At 32.8% G+C, this 26,026-nt stretch overlaps 1 protein-coding gene across 3 annotated transcripts; it reads right to left on the reverse strand.

The window, feature by feature from the left end:
- On the reverse strand, positions 1-26,026 carry LOC108736335 (riboflavin transporter RibJ). 3 transcript variants are annotated; one of them, XM_018468719.2, is made up of 6 exons: positions 25,430-26,026; positions 24,311-24,643; positions 8,548-8,667; positions 4,841-6,031; positions 1,651-1,851; positions 1-1,173 (listed from the first exon to the last, which is right to left on the reverse strand). In XM_018468719.2, the coding sequence occupies exons 2-6, from the start codon at positions 24,429-24,431 to the stop codon at positions 1,019-1,021; spliced, it is 1,788 nt and encodes a 595-aa protein (XP_018324221.1). In that variant the 5' UTR covers positions 24,432-24,643; positions 25,430-26,026; the 3' UTR covers positions 1-1,018. The 3 variants fall into 3 exon arrangements, with proteins under 3 accessions (XP_018324221.1, XP_018324220.1, XP_018324222.1); XM_018468718.2 differs by having other exon boundaries at positions 24,311-26,026; XM_018468720.2 differs by lacking the exon at positions 25,430-26,026 and having other exon boundaries at positions 24,307-24,404.

The raw sequence follows: 26,026 nt of genomic DNA on the forward strand, positions 1-26,026 counted from the left end.
GAGTACAAAAAAGGACATAGGGTACCTTTTGTCCAGAAAAAAATATGTTCCCGATGGACAGAAAAAAATTAGTTTTGTCTGGTCGATTTTAGGCCTTAACGATTGTAGGGTGAAATTCTAACAAAGTGAAACATTAATAAGAAAAGTAGTTTAATTTTCTTAATATTTATTTTAAGGTTCACTTTCGCACAATCCTTTTTTTTGAAAATTAACAAGATGGAAGACAAAAAGGGTGTGAGTATGAGAATAAATTTAAGAGAAATATGAAAAATATTGTTGGAAACGATAACATACAGCTACTGAAGTTTTGGATTAAAAACTGATCAAAACAAATTACATTCCTGAGTGCAAAATTCATTTTGCGTTTAATAATGTAATAATTTCTTCCGCACTTGAAACAGTCAAAAAGTCGTAGTCATTTTTGGCTTGAGGAAGTTTTTTTTATACTTTTGCGCTACGTAGTTCCATCAATTCTATGTAGAATTAGTATAAAAAATTAATATATATGTGTAGTAATATATTATAATATAACTGCCCCTTAAATAATCTAAATTTTTAAAGCTATCTATGGCACTCTTTATGAGAACGAAAGTGGATGTCTTTTCTAAACTTTCCACAAAAACCTTCACACAACAACCAAGTTGTTACATAGAAAGAAAGCGTTTGACTATTGAACGAAGTATAAAAAGAAAATAAATTAATTGTAATACCGATAAAAATTGCCTTTGTAATTATGTGTTCATTGTTTTCTAACTTTTATTTTATTTTCTATTAGTATCTACACTCTACAGTTGCTGGCACGTGCAATGTAAAACGGCACTAGGTATATTTACAAAATTCCAGATTTCATTGTGGTCAGTATTATAAGATCAGCCTGATTGGTCATATCACATAATATGAGAAGATATGTGTAATGTGTATGTATGAATGTATGAATTTCAGTGTAAATGATGTTTTTTTATACGGAACATTACAGCGAATGGTAATATTTTATACTAGAACTAAGTTGCAGTAATTGCTATATTTCACCTTCACTAGTTCTTCTCGCGTTGTTTTTCGCGCGGTGCCTTTGTATTGGAGGTATTACAAATAACACTACGCCACTTAAGGCCACCGTGGCTCCGGATACCCAAAATCCGGGATCATACGAATGCAGAGCATCATATAATGAGCCTGTAAAAATTAAAATAAGTTCTGCAAAAGTACCCTTCTGCTCTTTTTGACCAAGCGAAAGCTTTAGCTTTTCGTAAGTAATTAAAATGTATTCAATTAGTTAATGTCAGTAACAGCTTTTTTAGAAGTAGGCAATTATACCGGTAAAAATTTACTTAAATACGAATCCCAGTAGTTACTAAGCTGCAGCGATTACAATTACTTGTAAATATGATAAGGAATTGTGCGAGGACGAGAAACTTTATATACAGTATGCGAAAATGTGGATCTTGGCATTGAGTTATTAATGTGCCGCTCTCATCAATAGCACCAAATCGGCGCGCGCACATTAAAAGATCTAGGAAGCGGCCATTCGCAAAATGAGCACGTTGAGATTTCTTGTACCAAGGTTTATTTTCGCAACCAGTATAGCATTTTGTAAATTTTTGGTTAGTATCAGAAATATTAGGAAATAGTTTAACAGTATGCGGTGCTTACCTGCAATGGGCGGTCCCACAAGAGATGCTATTCCTTGGAAAAGCAGTAAAAGGCCAAAAGCGTTTGTGAGTTTTTCTATTCCTAAAAGATCTACCAAAATAACAGAAGTTAGACCCACATACGCACCGATTGTGAAACCAAATACGATTCCATAAATCGCGAGCGTGATGAAATCCTGACAGAAGGCACTGACCATAGTGGCTATAATTAGAAAAACAAAAAAGTGTGACCCAATTTCAATTCGGAGTACACGACCGATTTGTTATAAATTAATTTATATCTATACAACAAAAATGATTTGCACCCACAAAAACTATTTGCAACTATTGCAGTCAATAGCTTTTCGATTGCAAAGAATTGGTGTTCTTCAATTTTGAAGAAAGGTTTCAGACGCAATAACCCTTCATTTCACTGAAGTTATTTAAGGGTGAAATAAACACCACTGTGTAAATTGTTGTAAGACACATGTATATGATTAATACAGGTATCATAGGTATTATTAATTTGGGATAGGGCATGTAGATCGGACGTTCAAAATTGGCATAGTCCGCAATATGACTGTCGCATTTATTTTCTACTTTCAACTTACTAACTGTTGACAGAGCGCCTACTTTTATTCACGACAGACATTGCAGGAGAGAGGACTCTATGGACGTCAATAAAAAATAGGCGAGATAGGTTGGTAGGACACCTTCTCAGGCATAAAGGTCTAGTTAGAGACATATTAGAGGCAGAAACGGGAGTTAGGAGGGGTAGAGGTAGACCTAGATTAGATTACTCTTCGCAAATAGTTAAGGATGTGGGATGTTCTAGTTTTAGGGAAATGCGAAGATTAGCTCAGGATAGGAAAGATTGGAAAGTGTGTGTCCAACTAGTCTTAGGATTGACGACCTTATGATGATGATGAAGAGACTATAAGGAATATCGTAAACATGGAAAAGAGATGTCAGGTGTGTGTGGGTGTTTCATTCCCACCAGCTACTAGTGCTTGTAGCCGGGCAGTCTCTTCACCTAGACCGTATGGGTGATCCAAGGAAACTTTAGAAAAATTTGGACAAGGATAGACAGACCCGTAATCGAAGCGGCGTATCCCTGAATGCCAAGCAATGGTCTAAACACAGGGTGATTGAAAATTCCTCGTATTCCTTTCGAAAGAAGAAACTATCATTAATTTTGGAATGATTTAACCACTATCACTTGGGGGTCGGAAATGCGCCATTTTCGAGAAAATCTACTTAAGGTTAAATCATTCCAAATTAGTGATGATTTTTTTTTTCCCGAAAGGTCCAGTCACCTTTGATGTTTGAGAGACGTAAAAGAATGATCCAAAAATAGAAATTTACCTACAGAATTTTTGGAAAATATCTTTTTGGATGAACCTCCCTTAGATCTTTCAGAAATTTATTAGAAATACGTATTACAGTGGCAGTGCAAATACCAGTGGAATGTTGTAGGAGCCTTTTCCTAATTTATAAACTACCCATGCAAGATATTTGATAAAAGTCTTCAAAGTGAAGGCAGCAACATATGAATTTGGTTGTAACATGTTTGAATAAGAAAATAAATGCATATCTCCCACCTTTTAGTCATAAAATGTTACGAAAGGATTGGTAGATGTTAAAATACCAGGTAACACTAATCGGAAAATGTTACATGGTTACAACAAAATTTAAAATAAATTCAGGTGTTCAGTTAAAATTCCTGGAATGCTAAAGATGTAAGGCCAAGTGAGATTGTCTCTATCTCGTTAAAAGCACTACAGTGATGTAGATTGCGTTGAGATAAGGTAAGCTACATTAAGTTCAGTACCTGAGCAAATGTCAAAGATAAAATATTTTACTCACCGACAGAAAGATAAATTTAAAATAAATTCAGGTGCTGCCCCTTAAATAATCTAAATTTTTAAAGCTATCTATGGCACTCTTTATGAGAACGAAAGTGGATGTCTTTTCTAAACTTTCCACAAAAACCTTCACACAACAACCAAGTTGTTACATAGAAAGAAAGCGTTTGACTATTGAACGAAGTATAAAAAGAAAATAAATTAATTGTAATACCGATAAAAATTGCCTTTGTAATTATGTGTTCATTGTTTTCTAACTTTTATTTTATTTTCTATTAGTATCTACACTCTACAGTTGCTGGCACGTGCAATGTAAAACGGCACTAGGTATATTTACAAAATTCCAGATTTCATTGTGGTCAGTATTATAAGATCAGCCTGATTGGTCATATCACATAATATGAGAAGATATGTGTAATGTGTATGTATGAATGTATGAATTTCAGTGTAAATGATGTTTTTTTATACGGAACATTACAGCGAATGGTAATATTTTATACTAGAANTAAAATATTTTTAAATATTGCATGAAGTAGTGCCTGGAAACTAGAACCATCTAATTTTGTCAAATTGACTACTTAATGTAAACAAATACGTGATAAGCGGCGCCGCCCAGGATTTATTTCAATTAGTATAATTTTGTAAAAACCTACCTATTCGGTGGACAATTAATTATTATTATGGTTTATTTTACTGTTTATGCTTTTTTAGTCAATGGCGATATTATTTTAATCTTTTTTGACTCCTTTGCACTTATGTTGAGTTAACCAACATGAATGATGAATTATTTACCATGATGCTAGGTTTACAGTTACGCCAAAGAAGGGAAAAATAGACAGCTTGGAAGGGAGGCTACGGCTTACAAACATTAAGATTGTCTAATAATTGAATAGCTGAAATAGTTATTTTTATTTGGATAATTCGGGGAAAAATGAAACCGAAATCAGTTATGTTTATATAAACAAGACAACCTGATGTAACTGATTCATCTTTTGCAGGGATTGAAAAAATGGCCCCAATGATGGGACACCTGATTTTATTTTATATATATTTTATATATTTCATAACGGTTAAATCTGCGAAACCATAATAGTTAAAGATGTACAAACACTTTCATAAAAATGTAGAAAATAGAGGAATGAAGACAAACATATTTTTTAATTTGTTTAAAATTTATGTAGAAGGGCACTTTACTAATAATGATTTTTGGTTTTAAAAATGTTGCATTGTTTTGCCTAGTTGTCCTATTTGTGTTTTGTTTTGTCTTCTTCTACTTTTTGTATTTTTAGAAAGTTAGGAAAAAGGATGAAAAATAACCAAAATTTTAAATTGAAATTAGACACTTACCCACTCCACATATTGTTAGGCACAAGTTATACACCAGAAGTCGATTGACCCATGGCTTATCAGAAATGTATCCAAGTACAATTCTTCCTACTGTATTTGACGCTCCAATTATACAAATCAGCCAACTGGCTTCTTCAGCCGTTAATCCCAATAATTTCGCTTTTGATATTATATAGACGAAGGGAATATTGAAACCTATACTCGTTAGGAAGTTACTAAGAGAAAATATGATGAATATTACATCTTTCAGTAGGGAAACGTCCATCATCACGGTTAAAGTTTCCTTCGTTTCTTCCGAACACGAAAACATACCACAACATATTTTCGACGATTTTACTTCAGGATCAGTGTATTTATGTCTGAATGTGGTAAGCGAATGTCTTCTTTCAACGAGATCAGCTTCTTCGGTGGACTTTTTGAGTTCAGAGCGAGAACGGTAATTAGGAATGTTTAGAAGACTGCCTTGGTAAAATACATCTGGTCTTGAAATGGGTCTTCTCCTCCAGCTTTGGCTTTCAAACGCTCTTGCGTTCCCTTCGGATTGGGTGGACGTTATTAATACAGGATGACTAGACGCAAGTCGCGTTGTTCCCATGTGTTTGTTTTTTGGATTACGATGATATTTATCGTCAATTCCAGACTTACCGCCTTTTGGAATAGAAAAGTGAATCATACTGTGCGGTCTTGTCAAGTTGGCATTTCCGTTCGATAATTCTAGATAATTGTTGCCGTCTGAATAGTGCAAATCAGTTTTTGCCTCACTGTTTTTCAGCGGGTTGAAGCTATTACTTTGTACTTGTTTCTTTTCGTATTCCAATGGTCTAAATAGGGCACCACAAACTGCACATTCCAAAACTATTCCAGCGGTAATGAGCATAGCTCCTCTCCAGCCAAACTCTTGTATAAGAAGAGTAATCACTGGGGCAAATGCGAATGTCCCGAATCCTGCTCCGCATACTGCAATGCCTGTGGCCAGGGAGCGCTTTTTTTCGAAATACGTTGTTACACTTACAATCGCCGGAAGATAGATCAAGCCAAAACCAAGACCGGTTCCAATGCCGATCGTAAAAAGTAAAGTCGTCACATTCTGTGCAAAGCAGCTGAGTACCATGGAAACTGTTGCTAGAACAGCCCCGGCCATAGTTACCGCTCTACAGCCATACTTGTTGACAAATGCACTAGATATAGGACCTATAATTAAAATATTTTTATGTACGTACGCTTTGAATTGAAAATATGCTTCGCATATTCTGCAGCGAACGAATAAAATATATATGGTCAATATTAATTGCTTTCACACAATCGAATGCATACTACATGAAACGAACACAGCACGCAAATAGCTATTGCTGGGATAAACTTATTACGTTTATTATATTATTTTGTTTTTATGTAATTCACAAGCTTTTGCCCACGGGTTCTCTGGCGTTGTTGTCCTAAATGCGTCAAAGAACATCGAAAATACAATAATTTGATAAATTTATTCTTAAGTCCAAATTCATCAAGATAAAACTAATATAAAACTAATATTTCTAATTTAGTTTAAACATTCATTACTGATTTACAAGAATTGTAAACTATTAGAGGATGTATTACTGGATTAAGAATAGTCTAGCAGTAGAGGTATATCTGGCTTACAAGAATTGTAAAGTATCAGAGGTATATATACTGGATTACAAGAAAAGTTGAGTAACAAAGGTTATTTTTGGTTTACAAGAATTGTAAATTATCAAGAATATAAGAATTACAAGAATACTCTAGTAGCAGAGGTATTTCTGGCTTATAAGAATTGTAGACTATCAGAGGTATGTATTCTAGATTACAAGAAAAGCCAAGAATAGTCCAGTACCAGAAGTATTTCTGGCTTACAAGAATTGTAAACTATCAGAGGTATATACTGGATTACAAGAAATGTCCAGTAACGAAGGTATTTTTGGTTTACAATAATTGTAAATTATGAGAGGTATGTATTACTGGATTAAGAATAGTCTAGCAGTAGAGGTATATCTGGCTTACAAGAATTGTAAAGTATCAGAGGTATATATACTGGATTACAAGAAAAGTTGAGTAACAAAGGTTATTTTTGGTTTACAAGAATTGTAAATTATCAAGAATATAAGAATTACAAGAATACTCTAGTAGCAGAGGTATTTCTGGCTTATAAGAATTGTAAATTATCAGAGGTATGTATTACTGGATTACAAGAATAGTCTAGTAGCAGAGGTATTTCTGGCTTACAAGAATTGTAGACTATCAGAGGTATGTATTCTGGATTACAAGATTAGTTTAGTTCCAGAGGTATTTCTGTCTTACAAGAATTGCAAACCATCAGAGGTATATATTTTGGATTACAAAAAAAGTCGAGTAACGAAGGTTATTTTTGGTTTACAATAATTGTAAATTATGAGAGGTATGTATTACTGGATTACAAGATTAGTCTAGCAGCAGAGGTATTTTTAACTTACAAGAATTGTAGACTATCAGAGGTATGTATTCTATAGTAGATTAGAAGAAAATTCGGGTAATAGAGGTATTTTTGACTTACAAAAATTGTAAACTATCAGAGGTATATATACGGGATTATAAGAAAAATCAAATAAAGGAGGTTATTTTTGGCCTACAAGAATTGTAAATTATCATAGGCATGTTTTACTGGATTAATAGAATAGTCAAGTACTAGAGATGTTACCGGTTTACAAGAACTGTAAATCAGAGGTATGTTTTACTGGATTACAAGAATAGTTCGAGTACAAGAGGTATTTTTGGCTCACAAAAGTTGTTGAACATCAGAAGTATTTTGGACTTACAAGACTATCAGGGGTATGTTTTATTGGATTACCAGAATAGTAGAGGTATTACTGGTTTATAACTATTGTCGAATAGCAAAGGTATTTCTGACTTACAAGAATTGTCGAGTACGAGGCATTATTGGATGACAAGAACTATTGATTACTAAAGGTATTGTTAGGAGCCAGAATCATCCAGTACCACAAAAGCTATAGAATCAGGGTTCTGCAGATCGTTTCTTTGAGTCACGATGAAATATAAGAAGACACATTTATTAATAACTTTTCTTATTATTTAACGGCCCTTTTTTATGGTAAATATTATTTAGTTGCTTAATAATAGTTATTAGTTAATCAATAAAGGTACCAGTACAAAGGTAAATATGGATATTTTAATATCAACTTATCATACAGTAACGCAAACTTGCTAGTAATGATGTTTGCCTCAGCAATCAGTTCATTTGTGAGTGCTGTCCTAATTGACTATCCTGTTTGTGTTCGTCATTGATTTTCAGATGCTTTTTGAACACGTTTTATGACAGTCTGACCGATTATTGCTTACATCAAACGAACGTGAATCGAACTCTGCGTTCGTGTTCTAAATAGTTTAGTGAATACCTGCCCTGAGGCTTATTTCAGTTCTTAATTTCTAATCCATGGCGTAATCATATAGACGACTCATGTCTTTAAAAAGTTTTCTCAAGTAGATAGTAGTCTTAAACGAAAGGAAATTTTATAAAATCTTTAGGTATCTAAATTTGAAAGTTAACTTATTAAGAGAAAAGTACTAAATAGAGGGGTGGTATTATTTTCTAATGTATGCTCCTCTCTTATTTGACTGTTGATACTCCAGACAGTTTCGCATACAATTCTCAGTGAATTAATTAAATTTAAATATGCGTGTATAGTTCTGAAATTTACCTGAACAAAATGTGGTGCCAACCAAGATGGATACGACCCAGGATGTTTTTCCGGCACCCTCCTTAAAGTATTCCAAAAATTCATCATAAAATATCCCAAATGAATATGTAATCCCATCGTCTGAAACAAGGAAAACAATTATAAACCGACAGATATTGGTAGTTTATAAATAATATTATTTATAGTACAACTGCTTTAATAAATGAAGAATCATTTGAAAAGCTACTATAAAGGAGATAAGTTTTCTGTTGGGCGAATTTTCATAAATAGTTGCACAATGTAGATCAAAAGTTCATTACGAAATTAGTAGCGACTGTGCGATTAAATGATCACTGGTCTATTTATTACACGTGCCAGGAAACAAAAACCAGAGAGACGCAATTTGTGAGATAATGTAACCTTATAATTCGAAAAATGTAACTTTAGTTCTGTTTAAGAGCATTACCATTGTGGGTTGAAAATAAGGAAATAAAAAGTAATAATTTTCGAAGGCGAACTTGAATCTGACCTTTTGCTCCATGTAGTAGTGCTCTCAAAATACAAAAGTTGATTTTTTGGGTAATCTTTAAATTCTGAAATGCTGGAGTAAATCTGAAGTCAGAATTGCAAATACCATCGAAAATAATACCTCTAATGTTTTGTGTTTTTTGAACATGAATTTTTTATACGTGTGAATTACTTTAGAAAAGCTGTGACTTTGTTTGTTCGTCTATCAGTATTGTAAGAGGTTTTTTACGGTAGATTTGTTTCTATTGAAGCTGTTCGGAAAGAATTTTCATTCAGAAGGCAAGATGGTGCTAAATAGACTGTAATGCTGCAGTCATTCATCTGTTTTATCAGATAAGACCTTCAAATGCCAATACTCTATTGACTTGTTTTATAAGCTTACGTTAAGTAGGTAGGTAAGTCTTTTATTGTGATCGTGTTTGAGCTTTGTTGAAGTTTTATTATTAAACAAAAGACAATGCAACAACGTGTAGCAATGAGAAAGAAGTTTATTAAAATCTTCAAGGGTGCTAGGGTCTGAAATACTATAAAAACGAAATCAACTTAAACGTAGTTAATTGGGAAACTGACATTGACTAATGATGAATGTTTGTGATACGTAGAAGTTGATTCTCGGCTGTCGTCTGAAGAAACTTGATTTTGCGATTCTAACCGTGTCTTATTGATGTAAACCTTGTCATGATGGATCATGGTGACGTCAAAACTGTTCACTATTTTGTCTCCTAAGGCATATAGTCCGGAACTTTAGATTGTCTGTTGCTGAACTGGAGATGGAGATCGCGCGTCCCGTATTCAGGGTAGATAGAAATACACTAGATTACGCTATTGGAAGGGAAATAGAATGTGGAAAGTTGGTAGAGAAAACCAGAAAAATAGTAGTTAAGTATGAGAAAAAGTTAGAAAATCTAAAAAGGGATATTTTTGGCTTACAAGAATTGTAAATTATCAGAGGTATGTATCACTGGATTACAAGAATAGTCTAGTAGCAGAGGTATTTCTGGCTTACAAGAATTGTAGACTATCAGAGGTATGTATTCTGGATTACAAGATTAGTTTAGTTCCAGAGGTATTTCTGTCTTACAAGAANTCCCGTATTCAGGGTAGATAGAAATACACTAGATTACGCTATTGGAAGGGAAATAGAATGTGGAAAGTTGGTAGAGAAAACCAGAAAAATAGTAGTTAAGTATGAGAAAAAGTTAGAAAATCTAAAAAGGGATATAAGAAAAGAAATTTGGAGGAGGAGAATATTAGAGATAAGTACAAAAATAGGTACGAGAAGGAAAGAGAGGAGACACGGAGGGAGTGAAATTAGATCAAAAACAGATAATGAATGGGGAAGGATGCGTGAATGATTTGAGGAAAATTGATATATCAGGGTACGTAGGATGCATAAAGGCTTGGATGTGGGAGCACTGGCGGGGAGAATTTGTGCCAGGATGTTTGAAAGTAATAAAAGAGATGGATGTGACTGCAAGGTTTAGAATGGAAAATTAATGTAAAGAGTGTAAGTATCGGATGAAGGAGTATGAAAGGTTATGCAGCAGATGAGGAGTGAAAGAGGAAACTTTGTTGCATGTATATATTGAGAAATTGTGATGAAAGTAAGGATGAGTGTAGTGAGTTGATAAGTGAGAGTTTTTCTGAACATTAACTATGACATTTTCATTTCTTATATTTGTATTAAAAATATACTTACCATTTTATTGTTAAAAAGATTTTCTTATATTTGTATTTATTGTTAGTGTTGATTTTAAAACGATACTAAACATTAAATGAATTTCTGGATTATTTTATTGCAATTACACCAATTAGCAAAACAATCGATAAAATACGTTTTAATAAAAGTAACATTTTAACGGGTTCGATAAACTCCAATAATTTACAACTTTATGATCTTATTTTGACAATTGTTTGCTTGTCAGTTTGTTTAATTTTATTTATAGAACGCTTTTTGCGTATACCGTATGCGAAAATGCGGATCTTGGTATTGAGTTATGTATATAATATAGTCCGCTGATTTAGCAGTAAAGAGGACATGTGCACGCCGAAGGGCTTTTGGAATTTGCGAAAACACACAGGCACAATCATAGATACGACTGTACATTTTTACGAAAGCTGCAATTTATATAGTGTATACTTTGAGATTTCCTGTAGCTTTATACCAGAGGTGGGGAGTGTTTTTACCACCTGGTGTCACATTAAAATTGGGCAGTAATAAAGGAGGCTATCAAGGTCGCTCGTGTCCTCCAGGCCGTACGTTTTCAGCCACTGCCCTCTATTATTCTAGGAGTCGTCACATTTTCGAGATAGAAGAGCCAAATTGTTAAGGGAAACAAGGTGATGAAAATATCAGAGAGCCATATAATACATCATCACCATAGGATCATCAGTCTTCAGTTTTCATACTGATGACTCTATGTCTTCTTATCCTGAGTTAATTTTCATATTCTCCAAAAACTGGAAAACCCCATATGCTTAACTAGGTATTTATTATGAACAGTAATCTAATCTAGGTTTTCCATGTCTGAGATGTCTTATTATTATATCTCTTCTTTACCATGTTGCCTTCCATAGCGCCTTTGTTATCCTACATTTAGTAGAACCTCCTTGTCTCTGTACTTCTCCATCGACAGTACTTTTATCGTCCTCCTATAACAGCCCATCTTTCCTGTTAGTAATTCAAAAGGATGAACCGGCGCGAAGCGTTGCCAAGTGGGAGTTGATACAGCGTACGCTCTTCGTTAGCATGATGTTGCGCTATTTTTTGACGTTATACGCAATTTTAACCATAATTTACGCCTGTATGAGGTCATCTGTAGCAACTGCACACTGAAGAAGTCAAAGAGCCACATGTGGCCAACAACTGTACTAAATCAGTTTCCCAAGTAAAAAAAGATACAAAAAATATTTTGTGAAGGGACTGAAAATTGCGCTTGTAACATCATAATCGAAATTAGGCGATACAACGTTATGAACTTATAAATAATATGGAAACATAATGGAAAACAAATTTATCTCAGACTTGCGACGTCGATGAATTAACACAATAAATGCTTGGTTCTAACAGGATAGTGAAACTAAATACAGACAGAACTTCAATGGAAAGTGGTACTCCATATTCTTCCGGACACGTAATTTTCCATTATCCGCCTTGAGCGATTTGTTTCCCGGACTTTACCATACGTGATTATTTTTTATGAGGAAACCTAAAGGCTGAGGTCTACGTTGAAAAACCTCGAAATCTATAATAGTTGAAATGCAGAACTGTGGGGAACGAGCCCAGCAGTACATCACGTTTTCATATTCGCATTGACCTTATGATAGTATTCAAGACAGATATATATGATGGATTTTAAAATTAGATAGAAATACTTGAAATACCTTCTACAATAATAAATGAAAACAGAAATGTTAGCCATAGAATATTTAAAAAAAGTCGGTTTACTGACGATAGTTGAACGTGACAACGTCATAAGAAAATACTGATTAAATGGTTTCATTTTTCAAAAGAAAATTTTAATTTTATTTGTTTGATGGATATTTTGTATGGATATGGAGAAGGAGGTAAATGGAAATTTATTACTGTATAGCAGCTGTCCACGCGGACGCATTGCTCACTCAAGTAGGAGAGAGACAGATGTCGAACGCTGCCGAACGCGGAGGCCGATTGTGCCTCTTTGTCGCTCGTTCCGCGATCTCGCTTGCACTTCAAGCCTTAAATGGAACGCCTAAGAGCAAGGTAACGCCGCATGACTAATGTTTTTTCGTGCGTGCAGCCGGCTCTATCGACTTGTCACGTCAAAAAGTGTTAAATTCAGAAGACAATATGATATTAAAACAATGTATAAAAGTTAAGTATAATATATCGAATATTCAAATCGTAGAAAAGAAAATCATAAGCTAAAGATGGAAAAAGGAATGAAACAATTTTTTAATGGAAAGAGGAAGGGCAATCAAGCACTATAGATGAAAGTTGGAAGTGCATGGAAAGAACACAAATAAATACAATTAATGAAACAGTTGCCATTTGCACAGGAATACAAGAAAATATGGAAAGAAAGGGAGGAGAAACCAAATTATTTTAAAGACGAAAGAGCGAAAAAAAAAACCAATTAGTTCTAACAGGAAGATTTAAACTAGGAAATGGGAATAGGACGGTAGAAATACTGAGGAGAAGAAGAAAAGGAGATATGCAGATTATGTAAATTGGAGCTAGAGACATTTGAACATATTTTTGAGAGATGTAGAATTATAGGAAATAATATAAGCATTAAGGAAAAGCTTGTCGAAGAGGAAAATAGCAGAAAATCAAGAAGGATAAAAATATCTAAATGTAAAGAATCAAGGAAATAAAATTGTAATATTCATGTGTACAAAACAAATGTAAATGCACATTGTATATATAAAGCTAGTCTTGTCTTTTATATATACGTATATCATGTAAAGTATAGGCCCTACTGTTTTCTCATTTATTTAATATTAGTTTAAATGGAATAATATACACACTGTGTAGTTTGAGTTCAAAAAGGAGCACAAAATGTTTACGACAGATAAGAGATATTTTTAAACTTTTCCATATTCCATTTTCTCATCATCGTTAGTTATCGTTAACATTATCTCCGATGAGCCTGAATCCTTGTATCAAAATTTTTGTATTTGATACTTATTACCGATAGCATGTTTTCGTTAAATTTTTTTATCTTACCTATTGTAGAGATATAAAAACAATAACAAAATAACGTATAAGATATTTATGCAAAATGTACATACACACACAACTGCTGTATTAAAGTAATGGATTTTTACTAGAACTGGAGTAAGTAGATTCAAAAGAAATAAAGGGAAAATAGCTCTATTATTTGTCATTCGTTTGTCCTTGCTTTACTATAATGTATAAATTTGTAGTAATTGTAAATTCAGTTATTCAGTTCACTTCAATTACGATTAAATGTAAGTATAGTAGTTTACTATTAGTTACATAAAAGGAAAAAAATCCTTTGACGTGAGTTTGTGATTCGAACGTCAAACAATAGATCACTTTATTGTTTAAATTGTTAACTTTACATATATATGTGCTTTGTGGGACACTATCCTAGCAAATTTCATACTCTGAAGAAGTGGTCTAATTCATTTTGATCCTTTTCTGAGAGGAAGTAAAAAATCCTGAAAATTGCTTTTTACTCTATCATATTTAAGAGCTGAGGTAGTGCCGGCCTTACTACATGGGACCTAACGGCGCCCCTGTTTTGGCGAACCCCGGCGAACCCCGACAACCCAGGCCTACTTGTTATTTACACCTTTGAGCAGTTTTTAAACCTTTTAGAATATTTGATTTAATTTCACAAAAAAAATCCCTAGCCCTGTATAATGATGAGCAAAGCAAGATCAAGATTGTCCCAGTCTTATTGCAGTATTGATTTTGATCTTGCTTATTCGGTCTTGATCTTGGTCTCGGTAATATAGAGTCCCGGACCAGGTCTTGATCTTGCGTGTTAAGTTTTCGTCTTGCTCATTTAATCTGATACTTAATGTTTTTTTTAATAATTCTTCTAAGTACAAATTTTTCTATTTACTGATACAAAAATTGTCTTAAATGCTGAAATTTGTCATTCATGCGAGCTTGTAATGCGAAAACACTACAATTTACTCTTCCTCCAACGCATAAATTGACCTTTTGACTTGAAAGAAGTAAGAATATAAAAAAAAAATTGTTTAAAATAATTCTAAGTGATCTGTATTCTGTCGAAACTGCCAGACGCGGATCGCGATTTCGATCTTTTTGGATCTCATCAGCGCGTCGCAGACAGCTCCGACAGAACACAGACCAACATTTACCTGCTGTCTTAACAGCGCGTTTTAGAAAATACCACAAATGGCGCGGTAAACGTACTACGATGCTACATTTTACATACGTAATCCTAAAATGTAGCATCGCACTATAGATGGCGTTTACCGCGCCATTTGTGGTATTTTCTAAAAATTAGTTTGTATCTATATTTCAATCATGTGTTATCTAGACAAAGGAACAAAGGACACTTACGCCGAGGATATTCTTGTTTCTCTGTTTTTCATACAGTAGTAGTTTATTTTTTTGTTAATTAAGACCAAGATTGTAAGACCAAGACTAAATTCGCTCATCACTAGCCCTATTACGTCCTAAACAGTGCTTAAGGTTGTATTCACTGCCCTGCGGTTGGCAATGGGTTGGAGGACGAAGGGCTGTAACTAATTTCATAACAAACATTAGTACAGGTACCTATATAAGTTTTGTATCAGCATTCGGTCCAGCACTTTACGTTAATTATCATTAACCATAATTTCATAATCATTTAAAATCATTAAAAAAGTCATTTTTGCAATAAACAATCAATATACAAGAAATGGCAATTTTTTACGATATTTTGGGATTTCTGCAATAACTAACTGACAAAATTAATCGGACCGCGGCTCAAATTAAACGTTTTTAATTCATCTGTAATTTGTATTTGAAACTTATCTTTCTAAAGCACACCTTGCCTTCTAGATCTAAAAACTTGGTTTTTGCCAACTTTGGACCTCCCCTATTTGTTAACGCACACTTTTTCGAAGTTTAAAAATGTTTAACATTTCCCCGGTTACAACAAAGAACCGCTCCCGTTCGGTAACAAAATTTATGTTGGGAAAGTTCTCTACCAACTGAACTATAATAGATGTAAGGTAACCAAATGTAGCTTGACTGTTTTCATGTTTAACGGCTTAAGCTGTTTAAAAATTAACAACTTACATTGCGATAAAGCGATTCAAAAAACTTGTGCTATGTACGATTATAAATCTCGTAAAGGTGTGTTTAGACTAAGCGACACCAAGGAAGTTCTGTTCACATACGTTTAATGACGGTCATGAAACTACAAGCTCGAATCGTGTGCACACAATTGAAATAAGAAATACCTCTTCTACTTCTATTTGCTGATTTTCAAATTTTAAAAACTTGTACAGTGCTAATCCTATCCTTCAAAAAGCACATCCAAAAAGTTACTTTAAATGAGTTAGTTTTTCCGAAAAAAAAAAAAAACAACGAACGCCTCCTAGGAGAAACTGATCCATCTCTGTAAATATTTACCTTGAAATATCAGATATTAAAAGTGAAATTTCGTTTTCTTTTGAAAGAAAATCAACTAGAGGGCAAAAGTTATAAAATGAATACTTTAAAAGGTGTATGCTTCTATGTATGTATTTGCACTTTTATCAATTTTAGGTGTTTAATACGAGAAGAAAACAATTTTCGAGGAGGTAGTTGAGCTAGGATACTCTATAATGAGAGACTACTTAGATTCAGCATTAAAAAATTTAAAGAATAATGAGGCACAAGGTAATAGATGGGATACGGGCGGAAATCTTAAAACATGCAGGCCAAGAGTTACACATCGTATGTTTAGGGTAGTTAGCCATATGGAGATGAGGAAAGTCCTGAAGGACTATAAATGGAACACAGAAGCCATACCCAAAATGAAAGGCGCGGATAGATGCGAAAAATTTAGAACAATTAGCTTATCTTAACTAAAGTCGTACAGAGAAGGATGGAAAAAAGGGTGAAGAACTATTAGACCAATTTGGGTTTATAAGAAATAGAGGAATGTGGGAGGTTACTTTAGCTAAACGGGTAACAAAGTCACTTCTATGCTCGCCAATGGCTAATTTTAAAATTCGAAAAGTCAGAGAAGGTTAGAAATAAAGAGGTAACAGATAGAGTAGGAAAATAGAGAGCTATGAGAGTCAATAAGAAAAAGGCGAGATAGGTTGATAGGACACCTTCTCATGCATGAAGGGCTAGTTAGAGACATATTAGAGGCAGAAACAGGAGTTAAGAGGAGTAGATATAGGCCAAGGTTAGATTAGTGTTCACAAATAGTTAAGGATGTGGAATGTTCTAGTTTTAGAGTGTTTAACCCGTTTCAGGACTGACGACCGTATGATGATGTCGACCCAATGCAAGGAGCTCATCAAAAGCAAGTTTATATAATATCATACTTGGTGACTTATGGAGGCTGTATGTGGCGTGGTAATGATATTTTTTTGAGCATTTAATCAAGAAAAACAAAATGTCTTGGATTATATTGTAACTAATAGCTAGCTGATTTGCTGATTCCCGCATGCTGTTATTCTATAATATATTTCGAGACAGTACTGACGATATAATGCACGACTGTCGCATTAACTGATAAGTTATATGTTATTTACATTGTTTCGTGGAATTTCCAGTTGTAAAACTACCATTAGTAAATATACTCTCAGGATTTATAACTTTATTACATGGGACATAATCCTGTAACTGACGATGAAATAAGAAATCACGGTCTAGATTACCATATTAGATTAAATTGTTATTAGTTTGTATAGGTACAGTAAAAGCTCTTTATTCGCGGGGTACACGTTCCATAAATATGCCACGAATACAGAAACCGCGGATATGGAATGGTAATTAGTATGGAATCATAGGTGATACGTTCTAAAGTTCCGAAATAAAACCAATATGTATCAAAATAAAATCAATTTATTGATAAATTCGCAATTAAAATTGATCGTTATAATCAGCTTTAGATAAGAGTTTAAAAAATTTAGTGATATTTTCTTGTTTTGAATTTTAAAATTAGTCCACTCGGTTACATCTTTTATAAAAGTCACCTCGGCACTAGACAATTTTCTATTCAAAAGATGCCGATACATTAAGCCATTAAGGGAATTCAGTGGTACACGCGCCTTAGAGTAAAAACATGGTTATCGTTTCTAGATATCATGAGTTTAATATTTAAAACAAAGGTTTGAAATTTTGCAGTTAGATACAGCTTTGTTCTGAAGCTTGTCGAAGGGCATTTTTTAATTTTTTAATTTCTAATGAAAAAACGTGTCCTACAAGAAACATCAACTTTAAGCACTTGTAAAAGCTTTTAATGACCATATTATTGAAAACCAAAAACGTACCGAGTTAGTGTGAACCTTTGTCTGTTACTATACAAAAAATTACATATTTATCTCGCAGCGTTAAATCACAATGTTTAGAATAGAAACCCATGTTTTAGGAAAAATTCACACTAGGCACGAGCGGTCTAATGCGGTCAATCCCCTTAATAAATGACACCGAATCCTTTTCTGTTTACCGACTGCAACCGCGAATAATGAAGTTTTTAACCGCGAATATAGGAACTGGGTTGCAATTTTTTTGCCCGCGAATAATGAAAACGCAAATAAGGAAACCGTGAATAAGGAACTTTTACTGTATTCATATGTGTAAAAGAAAGACTAAAGACATTTTATGGTGGGTAATTTATTTTGATCTTTATAAATAAAATATAGGCACTTCTGTAATAACAAAAAGCAGATGTCCCCACGACTTGTGACCATTTTCAACTTAATTTTATACAAAAATATTTAATGAAGTCATATATCATGGTTATAAACATGTAGGTATTCGATGGTGTTTAATATCTAGTGTTAGTTTGGTTCATTGGTATCGAGCTACAAAATATGACGTCAAACGTATTGTTTAAACTGAATAGATTTTCGACAGGTGCTTGAAAATAAAAATTTGTTTACTAACCAAACACTATGAAGAAATCAATTTCAGCAAATAATTGTGGAACTTTTTCTAATTTGGGTAAAAAATTTGATAAATGGATAAATAGAATAGTTATTAATAGAAATTGTTTAACGTAACCAACTGGTTACTAAATAATTAAAAATCGTTTTTATCTTAATTAAATAATTACGAAACTACAATTTGGTTTTTACCTATATTATTTATTAAGTACATGAATATAACAATGATGTATTGAAAAGATAAAAAGCTGGAGATGTTTATAAAGTCTACTTTTGTTTGACTTGAAAAGGTACGTATTTAATTGTCTATATATATAATGTTGTTTAACGCTCTTGATGATTTAAACGTAATAAGTAAACCACCAATAGGGCAATTTCGATGTTGATGTATCCTATTAATTATTGTAACTCGTTGTAATTGTTATTAGATGAACATGTATGATAAATAGAACAAATGGTAGATTCCAAAGTCAAATACCTCATCAGTTTGTAATCATTTCGCATACAGAATGATACCAAATGGATTTAAACAATGCTCTCTTTGATGCGTAATTAACGATAAAATCAATTGAAAGTACAGACTGGGACGGTAACACTCAAAAGTTCATATAACCGCGGCGACTTGGCCTTTTCCAATTGTCCAACAATTTCAAATCATGGATGCGAGTTTGCGTGAAGTGCCCGAGTTGAAACATTCCATGCTTAATTTAGTCTAAAATTGATAATTTCATCTGTTTTATTCTGGAATTAGCCCCCCCTTTCCATTAATTAACTACTTATTTTCCCGGAAAGCTGAAATTTATCCGATTTTGTTTGTCTAAAACTTTTTAAGAAATAATTAGAACCTACCAAAACATTTCAGATATTTAATTATTCTGAGTTCCTTATAGATAAATTTGAATTGAAAAAATATACTTCAAACATACTTCCGATTAAAAATTTTTGGTACTTTCGATTGCTAAAGTGACCTGACCTGCAAATGACCAAAGGCGAAAAACACGTTTAAGGTTATATATATTCTCATTGAAAGTAAACAACTTTTGTCTATAATTTTTTTCAAAATATTAAGATCTAAACAGGATATTTTATTGTTTCGAGATTATTGATACATATACTCATCTGCATACAATTTAATGTATAATTTTAAAGTCAGTTATAACAAGCGTATCCATATTTGTATTGTTGTACTCAGAGATGTGATTTATTTGAAATACTTGCATTTAAAATGCAAATACAAAGTAAAAAATACTTATTTTTATCTTGCATTTAAATACTCTTTTGAGAAGAGCATTTTGTATTTTAATTTAAAATACATTTCCAAATGTACATTCTTTTTGTAAAATCTAAAATACATTTTTGCCGTTAAAAGTTTTGCTAGTATCACCGATCAAACATTATATAAAATGATGAATGAATGTTGCTCATATTGGCCTTTGAAGGTACTATAAGCTTAAAAAGGGGACAAAGAGACAATTCATGAACTCCTTCTAACTGAAGAGAACTCAAAAATATACAAATTCTTTGGAAATAGATAATTTAAAGTATTGGATGGATATTGTTAAATGTCATGGTCCATGGAACTATGAAGTTCCAAATTGATATTAGCACCTACCAAATCACCACTTATCCTACCATTAGCAAGAATACTACGAAATTCTATGAATTACGACAAAACAGCTCGCTAAATAATATCAAATTGATATACGTCAGCTGTGTAAAACTGAAAACTACAAGATATTGCGCTGTGCTAACAAATTGCTATAATCCAAAATTCTTAGAAAACGATTTGAAGAACTTCACTTATTAGATGAACCCAAAGCTAAAGAAACTATGGATTCCATTTCATTCTCTTATTACAATGTGTAAACGATCGGAAAAAAAATGCGAATGTAAATATTTTGATACAAAATGATAGCTGTTGATTTTACATTAATAAAATTATTTGCAACTCTATTTTGGCTTTGACTTTTCACGCTAAATAAACTATTTTGGCATTGTTTTCCAATTAATACGGGTGAAAAATATAAACAAGAAATATAGAAGAATTATTTGTAGCTAAACTGAAGAAAAGATAACATAAAGATAGGAAAACTGTACCTCAATCACTTCAAACAGAGAAATATGAATCATACTCAATCTTTCCAGCTGGTGATATAGAGGAAACACCACTATTAGCCTAGAAAAACTCCAATATTTAAAAAATGAGAAAATCCCTGTAAGGTTTTCTTAAAAAATATTTTATACTTTAGTAAATGTAGAAAATTAATTAGGTACTACAAAAAAGTATTTATTTGAAAAAAGAATTTTGAAAAAATTTATTTTGTATTTTACGTTTGAAATAACAAATTAAACATCTGGTTGTACTATATGCCTATGCAGCTTTTTTTTTTAATATCGGGCGTAAAACGAGAGCTTTTTAGGTCAAATTTAGACTGCATTGAGGAGACGGCGGATTATTTTTTCAATGGATTTCTGTTCCGTTTTTTGATGTTGTCAACTAAACCCTTATTACTTGGCTTGATATTTCTTTTCTTGAGGTTTTTAATGTCATTGATTGTGTCAGTTCAAACATGCGACCTTTAATATTCTTATCTGTTCTTTGGCGTCCTACCGTTTAGATTCAATTAATTACATCAAAGGAGTATGTTTTGATCGATTTGGTAGGTATCATTTTATGTGGGATATGACTAGAAACCAATGCGTTATTTGAGTACCTACTTAAAAGTAATTTCAAACAAAATTATAAATGCGAAATATAAAATCGGAGTAAGGTTTACGTCATAAATACGTCGATTTTTATATTAATTTTTTGTTTTATATTGGGTGTTTTATTTTTTTGCTTTTGGACGGAAAAATTTTGAAATAAACATGTAAGTTTTGTTTAAAACAGTTTTTTTCTGACAATGTTGACGACTTTCTAATATGACAAATAGTAAATTAGAAACAGAATTAACGAATACAAAAACATTTTATTTATCATGCCTTTTGTTTGTCTTTCTGATTCTCAAAAACTATGTATTCAAAATCACATTTTGAATTTAATCTATCGTTCGTACTAATACAAACAATCACATGACAAAACGATGTCTGCAAGTACCTACACGATAATTTGCAGTTTTGCGTCAGTAGCTGTTGATTATCAGTAAAAAAATAGATGTAAAAAAAAGACAACTCCTATGAGCATTGTTTACTTCTTGCTGCATGTGTGAAAAGGCCCCCTCACAAAAAGGACGCTACTACTAGCGACTGTACATGACGGTCGCGCGGCACTCTCACTCGTCTGAAAGCATTCTTACAAAACTACAAGAGCTAACATTGTGGCGCAACCAAGTACTCCATCTGTTTTTGCCCTTAGTCCAAGGTTCCAGGGGTACAGTACGGTTGTAAAAGCTAAACTCGTAACAACAGTAGAAATATCGACATGTTATTTTGAATTACATACGTAAATGTAATTCTGTAAACGATTTTTTGTGATACCTTTGACCCTAAAGTATAAAAAATCGTCTTCTCCTGGGAGTTTACCACCCTTGTTTTCAGCTTGGGTTGGAATGCGGTACTTTTTTCTCTTCGTGTGTAATATACTATTTTTTTTGAACTAACCATTATCCATAATGAAAATATATTTATAATTTTTTGAAAGGACTTATTCCGTTTGTATGAGTTTAGAAATAACAAATTGTTATTATCCATACAGTACTTTCTTTAATATGACCTATTTTAATACAATACGTAAGTACCTAATACATATCGGGAATTTTTCAATAAGTCATAAACTGCTTTTAATGACCCTACGTAGATATTAGGCAATAGTTTTCATAAATATCTAGGAATTAAAATTTTATCTTTATTTATGTATTTCTAAAAAGACTTATTTGCAAAAATATTTTATAATTTTTATAACTATTTGTATTTGTAAAAGAACTAGAATTACCTCTTGTAAATATCATTTCTGACTTTGTACAGTAAAAGTAATTTAATTTGCTGTTTATAAGTATTGGAAATAATTATTATAATTATTGAATACTTTGCAACGAATAAAATTATCAAATTATCGAGCTAATTAATAAGAGACCATAATAAAGTAACTATATTTTTTTACTTAACATGTCCACTTATAATTTTGTAATAAATCTGTTGTTCGATTTCGTGATTTTTAATTTGCATGTGTATTTATAATTTAATTGACCTGGCTTGGAGCAGCAGTAGTTATTTTTAGTCGACTTGTGTTAGACTGAGCAGCAAGAAGTGTTCTTTTAGGTTCAGACTGTTTGCTTTTACACGAAGTAAACGAATAAGTACATTTTCTATTTAATTTCTTCGATAAGTTTCGATAACTTTGCAAAGGAAGTGTGGAAAGGTAGGTACATGGCGACATTAAACTTCCACAGTCGCTATGCGTTTTAAGGATTTGAGATTATAAAACATTTTTGGAATAAACTGACAGTTGGTCTACACGTTTTGTTATAAAAATGCAATTTATTAATGAAAACTAATCGATAATTAATGATTTATAACTTAATAGCTACATGTTGAGTAAAAAAACCTCGATTCCTTATCACAGTTCCCTTTATACATATTTTCAGAGGTTCGTTAATGTGTTTGCACATGCTAGAGTTTTTGGTTGAAGTGCAGATGTTTTGTTTCTTTTTGTTTAACCAAGAAATTGTTTTGAGCATTTCCGTTTAACTAATCTATCTAGTCATTTAATCGATCAGGTTGGCATTACATCTGCCAGACAATATTTTTGAGAGTTCGACTTGTCAACAACGTATCACTTATTTAAATATTTAGTGTATCGCGTGGATTAACATTAAAAGGTCAATTAACTTTTTTGAAGTTATACTAATTACGACAAAACAGCTCGCTAAATAATATCAAATTGATATACGTCAGCTGTGTAAAACTGAAAACTACAAGATATTGTGCTGTGCTAACAAATTGCTATAATCCAAAATTCTTAGAAAACGATTTGAAGAACTTCACTTATTAGATGAACCCAAAGCTAAAGAAACTATGGATTCCATTTCATTCTCTTATTACAATGTGTAAACGATCGGAAAAAAAATGCGAATGTAAATATTTTGATACAAAATGATAGCTGTTGATTTTACATTAATAAAATTATTTGCAACTCTATTTTGGCTTTGACTTTTCACGCTAAATAAACTATTTTGGCATTGTTTTCCAATTAATACGGGTGAAAAATATAAACAAGAAATATAGAAGAATTATTTGTAGCTAAACTGAAGAAAAGATAACATAAAGATAGGAAAACTGTACCTCAATCACTTCAAACAGAGAAATATGAATCATACTCAATCTTTCCAGNAATATTTATTATTGGTTATTTAATATTTACAAAATAAAGAAATAAATTTAATAGAACATTTAATAAAAAGTTCGTGACAAAAATTTAATAGATTATTTAAATATAATGTAAGACATCCGTTATTTGTTTTATTGTTTTTTATTACATACGTCTTTTCTTTATCATTGTGTGACAGAAGATTTTGACATGTTGTGTATTTTTCTATTTTTAATGATGCCAAAGAAGTATAACTTCTCACGCGCGTACATAAGTACACGCACCCACTTTTTTTTTTTATATAAAACATAAACAAATTAAAGCTTGTAAGCGATCAAATTTTATCGATAAATTAGTGTAAATGTACATACTTACTGATGACATGAATCATTAACGATCCGAAGACCACGACCCATCCCCATCCACCATCTGGTGGGGGAGGCACGTCTAGGTCTTCATCATCCTCGTTCCTGTTTTTTGTCACGCCAATGACCATTTTATTTTCTAACGTGGAAGAAAGTAGTGTTGTCACAAAAAAACACGTGCGCACAAGTGTCGGTAACTGTAAACGCGCGTTCGATTAATAATAAATGATAAACGTGAACATGCTGTTGTTGTCGCGAGTGGCCTTGCAACTGGCGAACCATAGTGAAGGCAAAACGTAGAAAATCGTGGCAACCACTGCCCCTTCTCCCAACTCGAAGATAACTGAAACAAATAATTTGATAAAGGAACTTTGGTTGCGTCTGACAGCACTTTTTTCTTTTGATAACGACGACAACGTACTCATTTCATTTATTTGCGCATATCTATCTAAAACTTTAAATATTTAAAAAATCAAAATCCGAAATAACTCATCTTGACGAGACACATGTGCCTATTTCTGGAACAGTCTCCTTTCACGCTACGCAAAATGCATAATGTAGGTACTATATTTTTGGAATACTATTCGAGGTCGTTTCTTTGTTTTTTATTCGTAGAGGTAACTGACTGGACTAGCACGTTACCAATTTAACTTTCCTTTGTTGAAATCAAATAAATTTACGCATGTTGATTTTCTTTCTTTCTATTTTATTCGAGAAGTTAATTGTAATCACTATTTCTACCACTTCTTTGTAGCTGTGAAATTTTGCATACGTGTAAAAATCAGCTCAGGATGCAACAATGGTAATTTATTATCATAATTTCAGTGTATGGAGACCCCTGAAGATTACGAATCAATTGTCTAAATCGTATGAATAAATAACATAAAAGACTTCATTTTAAATTTCAATTTAGCAAATGATTTAATATGATGAATTACCTATTTCGTGTTTCACAACCCCTTTGGTATGTGTATCAAGTATTTAGGCAGTAAAATACGATAAGCTAATAGATAGTGTCGTCGTCAACATGATGGATGCTTCCACAATACACAAAGTCTTAATACAAAACGTACCTACAGGTACAATTTTTATCTCAAAACTAAAAAGAATCAAATAAAATAGTGTTTACCTGCTAAATAGAGGAAAAAACAATAAATTGTATGAAATCTCTCCAGCACCGCTTGTACACAGTGTCACCGTCAGGCCACATAACAAATAGGTACATTTTGGATGTTCAAAATTGGCATAGTCCACAATAAAACTGTCACATTTACTTTCTTCTTTCAACTTACTAATTAGACTAGAGCAGTTGCTGACAGACGCCTCCTTTTAGTCACTACAGACATTGTAGAGAATATCGTAAGCAAAGAAAAGAGATGTCGAGTAGGAATTGCAGCGGACACTAATAATGAAAACGGAAGGAAAGAGATGCAGACAAGCAGAATTTCAGCATGTTGCCAGTATCGGACTTTAAAGAAAGTTCGACATTCTCAGGAAGCAAAGACAGTAGTTTAAAGATATAATTTCATCCAGGCAGTTATAAAGCCGATCCTGATCTTTTGCGTGCCTAACCAACTTCTAATCGCTGCACCTCATACTATTATTCTTTCTCTTTTGTTTGTTTGTCTGTACTACTGATGAAGCATTTCTTAACTTAACAAGGGCGTGTTGAAAACGCAGCAAATGACTACAGTCTCAAGTGGAAACAAGTAAGAAGATATGTACA

The sequence above is a fragment of the Agrilus planipennis genome, unplaced genomic scaffold (assembly GCF_000699045.2).
Source record: "Agrilus planipennis isolate EAB-ADULT unplaced genomic scaffold, Apla_2.0 scaffold64, whole genome shotgun sequence".
Taxonomy (NCBI): Eukaryota; Metazoa; Arthropoda; class Insecta; order Coleoptera; family Buprestidae; genus Agrilus; species Agrilus planipennis.